This window comes from Andrographis paniculata, unplaced genomic scaffold, assembly GCF_009805555.1.
Source record: "Andrographis paniculata isolate CXL003 unplaced genomic scaffold, ASM980555v1 Contig9END, whole genome shotgun sequence".
Taxonomy (NCBI): domain Eukaryota; kingdom Viridiplantae; phylum Streptophyta; class Magnoliopsida; order Lamiales; family Acanthaceae; genus Andrographis; species Andrographis paniculata.
This window is the reverse complement of record NW_026137639.1, coordinates 5,173,315-5,181,490: the sequence shown is the minus strand read 5'-3', so window position 1 is coordinate 5,181,490 and position 8,176 is coordinate 5,173,315. Positions and strand designations below refer to the sequence as shown.

General features: G+C 33.3%; 1 protein-coding gene across 1 annotated transcript; it reads right to left on the bottom strand.

Moving 5' to 3' along the window:
- Window positions 1–292: 292 nt before the first annotated feature.
- LOC127244306 (protein MICRORCHIDIA 2-like) lies at window positions 293–7,966 on the bottom strand. Its single transcript, XM_051264780.1, has 18 exons — window positions 7,675–7,966; window positions 7,488–7,568; window positions 7,028–7,062; window positions 6,447–6,525; window positions 6,250–6,339; window positions 5,635–5,710; window positions 5,148–5,226; window positions 4,889–5,017; window positions 3,697–3,795; window positions 3,401–3,511; window positions 2,965–3,114; window positions 2,560–2,652; window positions 2,125–2,176; window positions 1,934–2,045; window positions 1,428–1,518; window positions 1,178–1,254; window positions 609–651; window positions 293–541 (listed from the first exon to the last, which is right to left on the bottom strand). The coding sequence occupies exons 1-18, from the start codon at window positions 7,925–7,927 to the stop codon at window positions 449–451; spliced, it is 1,743 nt and encodes a 580-aa protein (XP_051120737.1). The 5' UTR covers window positions 7,928–7,966; the 3' UTR covers window positions 293–448.
- Window positions 7,967–8,176: the final 210 nt, after the last annotated feature.

The window sequence follows — 8,176 nt, the reverse complement described above, 5'->3', positions numbered from 1 at the left end:
TATTTCTATTTTTATAAAAATATAATTACGTAGTATAACAATTTTAATTATGAATATTATAAAATGCACGATTAACAATTTTTATATCATTAATACTTATTTTTTTAAATATTAATATTATATTTATAAAAATATACTACCCATCATGTAAATTACGAACATGAATTTTGTTTTTTTTTTTTAACAAAAAGAGTAAAGAAAATAGAAAAACGGTATTTTTTTTACTAAATATAAACTGGAAAAAAAAAAAATTTATGACAACCAAAAAAAAAAAAAAAAAACATAATTTCAATGACAGAAAAGTAATAATGTGCCCTTTTGGACAATGTAGAAATGAGATACTTGAATTTAAATCCTGTTTTAACTAAAAAATATTTAAGGTTACAAAAATTCTCATGCTGTTGTAATTCCTACTTTTGTGCATGGGCGCGCAGCTGCTGCCTTTGAATTATACTGTTTGCTTTTTCTGCAGATCCAAGTGGGAGGAGAGTTTGGCACACTTACTTCTGGTTTCCTCCAAATCCTTCTCTAGTTGTTCAATCTGCAAAATATATCGATATATATCAAACACAATGGCTGTTATCCATTGAATTGTTTACATTCAGTACCTTCTGTTTCAATCCAGCATGCTTCTCCTTGTACTGCTCGCACCTGTTTCAAATTTATTACAAAACCAGCTATGAGATAGGCGTAATGTAATGATCGACTAACAACTGTTGGCATGGAATAGAAACTACTCGTGTTTGTCTGTCAATATTATGCGCCATTCAGGTCCCTAACTACTTGACTGAAAAATAGAAGATCCGGTTCAGACTACTGTATCCATAATTGGAAATTATAATCTTGCCGTTGCAAATAAGAACATCTGGGATAGTCCCATCCAAACTATCCACACCAGCAAGTCTATGATGCTGTGTATCCCACGGTTAATGTTCACTTGTATTTAATGTATACGATACCCCAAAAATATTACCAAAAGATACAGTATATGAACATAACAAAAGTCAACAAAATCAAACAACACATCATTCCTAGCAATACTTTCACGATTCCTAATAACCCACAACAAAAACGCCTAAACTATAAAACACTAAACAAAGAGACTCTTATTACCGGTCAGGTATGATGAGATTTTGAATAGCATGTAAAGCATCTATATATTTTTTCGATGAGATACCTCATGAACAGTTGGACATTCTCTTCACATATCTGATCGAGTGATGCGGCATCCAGATTTTCTTGAATAGAAGAATTCTGTAATCAATACATTATAAATGTGGTAAACAACAGAACAATCCCTTTTACTCCGAGCTCGAGTAATAGTGACTACACGACTTCAATTAGAGAACGTTGCTGCATATACTTGATCCTATCATGTCCTTAAACTAGGTGATTCTCAGCCAAAAAAAGAAATACAAATTGCTTACCGTTGTCAAGTTGTTACTAGAATCAAGCTTAAGTTGGACATCATTCTTCCGCACACCTTCGGCTTGGTGTAGCAAGTGGCTGTGAGCTTTCCTGGATATTAAAGCATAAGATTTATAAGATACCAAGTGAAATCTTCAACAACTCGATCACATGAGGACTAAAGAAGACAAGGATCCCTTAACCACAAATAAAAGAATCTAAATGATATATGGATGATGCATAAAATATTAACTCAGTGAATGAATTTTTACATCAAAGCATGCAAGATTCTCAAGGCTTTTAGTGCGTAATTTAGTACAGATGTTTCACAAAGTCCCCCAAATCCAGTACAAAAGTTCATAATAGAATTAAGCCATACAAAATTCATCATGGATGAACAAATATGCCTGATGTTACTAGTTGCGAAATACTAGGCATTTCCTGTCTGCTATAAAACAGGAGGAGAACCAAATAAAATATAAGCATAGACAGCCAAAAGAAGTATAAAATAAGCATAAGGGGATACCAGTAGTCTCCAACGATTTGTTTCAACTTTGCCTCCAACTTTATATATAAAGCTGATCTCTCAAAATCCTGTTTGTCATGTGCTGGCTCGATAAAATTTGCCTCAAGAACTCCTGAATATCACAGCTTAATTTTAGATCACAGGAAGGAGAAAGAGAGGATGGGCAGCTAAAGTTGAGGCAGTAGGCATACCTACTACGCCTTGACCTCTGTTAGAACCATCTGGAATGATTTTCCAATATGGCTGTCATGAAGTAAAAACTTAAATCCACTACATACCCACATTAATCTCGGGAATAGTTTTCATGCTTTATGTTTGTTATCTCATTGGATCATGAAGCCATATTATTAGGTCGTGGTACATGAGTTGCTTAATACCAATTTACATCACATCAAACACTTATTTTCTATTTTACTTTTTACTATTTTAAAACCAACACAAAACTCCAAAACACTTCCAAAATATATATAAACAGATCCTTAGTTATCTGGAATTCTACCATCTTAGGCATTAACTGTGTAAAGATGTACCACAGTATTAAATAGAAACATATAAATAATATACCGTATCGTTTTCCATAGTTTAAACACAAGTAATACATGATCAATATTGGTAAACAAGCATACCCTGATGAGACGATTTTTATGGTATACATTGAAACCACATACTCCAAGATAAGGAGCTTCTTTAATGAAGCCAATGGTTGTCTCCACAGCGGCCTATCATTCATGAAAAAATAACTATTAAAGCATTTTCAAGTTTCAACTTAAAATGACTCCAATAATTCTTTCAGAACATTAATCAAACTTTCAAGAACTTTTTGAAATAAATTAATCAACATTTGAATAATTACATGTCTTCTAAATTTATCTCACTTAGTCAAAACATAATGTTTTCTGGAAAAATGCAACTGATTTAAATCACATCATAATTCTCCTCCAATTTTCCAGAGCTCAAATCGCAGAACAGACTCTGGCATCATATATCATACATACTACAACTGTTTCTGATACAAAATATTTTAGATTTACCTCTCTCGAAGATGGCCCAACATGGGGAGTATAGATAACTCTCTTGGAGTGTCTCAAGTCCTCCTTAATACTGTACTGCTCAACAGGCTTCCCCCGTAATATTATTTTGAAGTTCGTAAATTTTCTAAGGTACAATATTGATGCATATGCCTGAGAAAAACCAGACCATGTTACATCCATAAGAAAAAAAAAAAAAAAAAAAAAAAAAAAAAAAAAAAAAGATCTCTGTTAAATCAGAAACCAAGTGAATACACACTATCTCTACAAGAATATTATGGAAAAGGTAATAGAGAACTATCAGAATGGCAATATAAATTGTGACTACCAAAACTGGCTTTCAATTCATCATTATCCTGTCTTGTGAGGAAAATATTACCATTTAACTCTATCTTCTAGTGCACACATTCAGAGGGTGCTAGTTAAGCAGAACACTTACCCTTAGCGAGTAGCGAATGGAGTTGGACAAATGAGATTGAAGTTCAAGATCTTTCCTGGAAGGTTTTTTGGCCGTGGTTGGTAGATTAACTTCGTCTCTTAGCCTTATATCCTGAATTCGTAACAGCAAAAATTTTCCAGTCACATTTGGAGAGGGTTCTTAAAGCGAAAGGATACTATGCTTGTTCAAAACTGAATCCAAGTCTCCAATTAAGCAGATGCGGAAATGTAATGACATAATCTAGTGGCATAGCATACTAAGAATTTCGCATAATTGAGAAAGAAAATTCGATATACCTCATTGTCATCATCAAAATTCAACTCATAAACACCTTCATCATTCATCCACAAGTTATATATAATAATTTTTGTTCCATGTGATCCCATGTTGTCAAACTGTGAAAAATGAAAGGAAAAATTAGTTACACCACTGAGACATCAAAGAATGAAATAAATAAATAAATAAATAGAACATAAATCAAAGCACACACTGGCAGCACAAGCACCCATCATAGTTGTTTTGTTAGATCAAGGTTCATATCATCTAGGCATAGTGCAACATTCATAGTCAATAATGAAGGGCAAAGGCTCCCTGGGGCCATGGTGTATGGCACTGTGGTGGGCACCATAACAAAGTACAGAGCAAATATTCATACAGTAAAAATACTGATTTATAGGACAATTATTAAGCATTAAAGACACCAGCACTCACTTTTAATACTGATTTACTTTCCCAAGCTTTACTATTTAAACTCTGCGTTTTCCTAAAAAATACACATTTTCCTTTCACAAAATATCACATCAAACATTTTTTAAATACAAAACTCAAATCAAATCTTTGCAATCCAAACCTAAAGAAACAAAAGAATTTGTTTAATTGTGTTTTGGGAATAGTAAAATTTTAATTTGAAATGATTGTTTCATGTGATGTTAAATGAAAAATATTTTTTAATGCAATATATAAAATATAAAATAAATATATGATGTGATATTTTTTAAAGAAAAATATATATATTGTATATGAATAGTGAAAAAAGTGTAATGAAAAACACAACCAAACCCTATCATTTGAGCTTATAAAATAATATTCAATTTGAGAACCCTAGCTAGCAAAATCAGTGAAAGGAAAATTAGTAGAATACTATGAACACACGTATTAAGAAAGACAATTTGTTTATTTAGTGTTCGACTGACCGTATTTTGATTTTGGGAACAAGCACTGGAAAACAAGAAAAAAGTAAACGGAGCCTATGTGTCACCCATGATTTGGAACAAAAAGCACTGGATATTGATAATAGAAAGATAATGTAATGCAGATACAAGTATGTTAGAACATTATATTAGACTTATGTGATATATCGATTCAGAACATAATATTAGACCTGTGTGATATATCAATTCAGAACATAATATTAGACTTATGTGATATATCAATTTAGAACATAATATGTCAGAACACTGGAGATGCCTCATCTCATTTAAATCAAACCTGTCGCATAATCTCATCTTTTGACACGAAGGGGGACCATTCGAGGATGGTTTTCAAGTTACTTGACCAATCAGCCATAGATGTATAGATAATAGGCTCTGCCCTGTGCTCTGAGATATTAAAATCAATCTGCAATATCATACAAAATACATACAAACAAAGAAGTTATTCAGAAAAAAGTTGCAGTGAAAACTTCCTGATGTCAAACACTTCAGATACTAACTCCAAAAAACTTCATTGTTGAAGATCAAGAGCCTACCATTGGAACAATAACATCATCTTGTCCTGTTCTTCGCAAAAATGTGTAGGACAAGAGACCAACACTTTGGGATGTTTGACTGCAGGTATTTGCAGACAGGTAAAAACAGAGACATGCCGCAAAAGCCATATAGGACATATACATATAGCAAAATGTATAATGAACACATCCTAACATGATGCAAAAAGAACTCCAAGAATAGGTCAAAGTGAACAATTACATATCTTCCTAGCTTCTTGTATATATTACACATGCACACCCTTACGTACAAACCATCATTCCATTACACCCCTCACCTGAGTTTAATGATATAAAGATCTTTACCACGCAATAACAGTAACTAATAAACTTCATCTAGGCATGCAAACAAAATACCAAGTGAACTATTAATGAGAAAAAATAAAGGATCACTGACGTATGCCAATAGCTAAAGCTCAAAACTATCAAGGTGAAACAACTCAAAGGTAATAGATAGAAAAGAGCATACCCTGATCGAGTTGAACGACTAAAAACTATCACATCAGCTCCCAATCGCATGGTGCTTGTTTTAAATCCATTACCATCTGGAAAGAAGATATGGTGTCAGAATTCAGACAACCTCCAGAAGCATAATTAGCAAGGAGAGTGTACCAAAGTGCGATCAACTTGTACATTCAGATGTTGATGTTATAACTCTAGTAAATGCAAAGCTAACTTTTCTTAGAGGCAATTTGCAAAGACAACATTGATTTTATGATAATGAAGAACAAATACATCAGGCATAACTCAAATATGTCAGCTACTCTGCATAGAACAAAATTGACAGAGAAATCCCGAATGTAGATGTTGGATCTTATATTTACTACAGAAAATTGGACTTGAATCCATCCCATCATGCATCAAGCTAAGTTCATTAATGTTTGATTAACAACTTTATAATGTGCCTTGTAAGAGCCATGAATGGGTTCCAATAAAATTTGAAATGCAGTATAAATGGGACGGGCAAAACACAATGAAATATATGTGGCCTCCGCAAAATGGCAACTAATATATGCATCAGCAGCAATATAACACAAAATAAGTTAGTAGTAGTTTATACAGCTTAGCAGAAAAGGTTAATCACATTGTCCAATAGTTTTGTTTGATGTCTTTGAGGAATATCCCAAGCCCATGCACTTCCGCATACCATCTGGGTCCATTCCACCGCCATCATCTGCAAGAGCAGGTTTTTCACAAAGTTCGGTTAACTAATATACCAACCCAAACTGCAGATCCCATATCATAAATGCTTTAAGATATTAAGTTTGAATCACACTGCACCTAGGAAAATTAAGGCAGGAGAATTGTCTTTTGAGTTATAAATCCTGTCAACATTCACAAAGGTTGCACCATTGCCTATCTGAATTCGATACAAGAAATAATCAATGCTTTTATAGAATGAAATACACATTCCAAATGAAAATAATAATACTCTTATAACTGGTTTTATATGGCTAAATTGTCAGTTACAACTATACCAAAGCAAGGGGATACCCTAGTAGCCACAAAAGCCATACTAGCACATTTTATATTTATTTTTTTTATAACATATACTAGCACATTTTTATAGCATGACTCATGAGCATTAGAACATTGGTCAAGCTTGAGAGCTTCATGTACATATCAATCCATTTCTGCAAATCCCATTAAAAATGAATAAAATAATATACAATGAAATCAATTTTCTACAAGGAATTGCTCCTGCAACTATTCACCAGCATTCAATTAGAGATTGCTCATTATGATATTTTCTCCTAATGAGGTCAGGGGAATTCAACAAAAGGAAACTTCTTTTTTCTGCACAATTAGGGAAAGACTTACAACGCAAAATTCTGGACCAGGAGTAAATAGTAAATGATTACCTCATCCACTGCATTGTCCAAGAGCTCAGCAATAGCTGCAATGGAATTATCTTTTCAAAAAATGCAGCATATACATCACCCACAGAAGAAGATTGTGGCATAGAAAAAAAAAGATTTGTGGCATAGAATGTAACTAGAAGGGCATATCAACAGCAGTTGGCTAGGTTTAAATCTCACAGCATCATAAAGTCATTTTTTGACAATTTGTATACCACAATGAAATGTTCACATGCTTTCGAATGTCATATAATTGCCAATGAAAGTTATCTTTGGATAATTGTGTAATGTGTGGATGTCAAATACAAAAACTCAATAAGTTCAAACATCCTAAGAGATTATGCGTTAATGTATATTGGTTTTTCTGTTGAAATTTTCAATTTTCAGTACCATTAATGAGTACAAGCTATCAATTACAAATGATAATTCCAAATTCAAGAAACCCCATGCCAAGAGAGAGTACCTCCAAAGGCCCACTTGTGAGAGGTAGCGTTTGAATGCAGAAACTTCGGGTGAACACGTGCATGCTCTAGCTCACCTAAAGCTACACAAAAACTAAAAAATTCAAAAAAAAAAAAAAAAACTAGGTACAAAAACGCAAAGATGACGGAGAAATAACTAGGAATGAAAGGAACAAAACAAACGCAAACCTTGAACTCGAGAGGGTTGATTTTTGCCAGTTTCATAAGCACCAGCTCTCCAGAAACTATGATTATCAAGTCGCCGGCGATTCGCCGCCGACACATCCACATTGTTAAGTGCCATCGGTTGCTTTGTTTGTAAATTCGATGCCACCGAGGGTTTACTGTTGCTTCCAAAAGCTCCAGTGTCTTCGTCGTCGCTACTGCCGAGGTCGACGATGTCCACCGGAGCGATGACTTGCTTCTGCTGCTTTGGTGCCATTCTCACACTCCAACCAAATTGGACGCACGAAGCCCTAAATGGTCTGATTTTAGGGGCTTTTTTGAAAAAAAAAAAGTTGCACGTGTCTTTTAGTTTTTAATTTGAATTTTAATAGTAAAAAATCAAATTTAAATAGTTATTTAATATGATGTAAATTGAGGTTGACGTAATATTTTAAATGTAAAATAAATTTATAATATAATATAAAAATAATAATAATAATAATTTTTTTATATGATATTTTTTTTA

Coding starts and splice junctions, on each gene's coding strand:
- LOC127244306 (XM_051264780.1), bottom strand. CDS start 7,927: ATGGCACCAAAGCAGCAGAAGCAAGTCATCGCTCCGGTGGACATCGTC. Junction 5,018..5,147: donor ATGATGTTATTGTTCCAATG/GTAGGCTCTTGA, acceptor ATGATATTGCAG/ATTGATTTTAATATCTCAGA. Junction 652..1,177: donor AATGTCCAACTGTTCATGAG/GTATCTCATCGA, acceptor AATTTGAAACAG/GTGCGAGCAGTACAAGGAGA.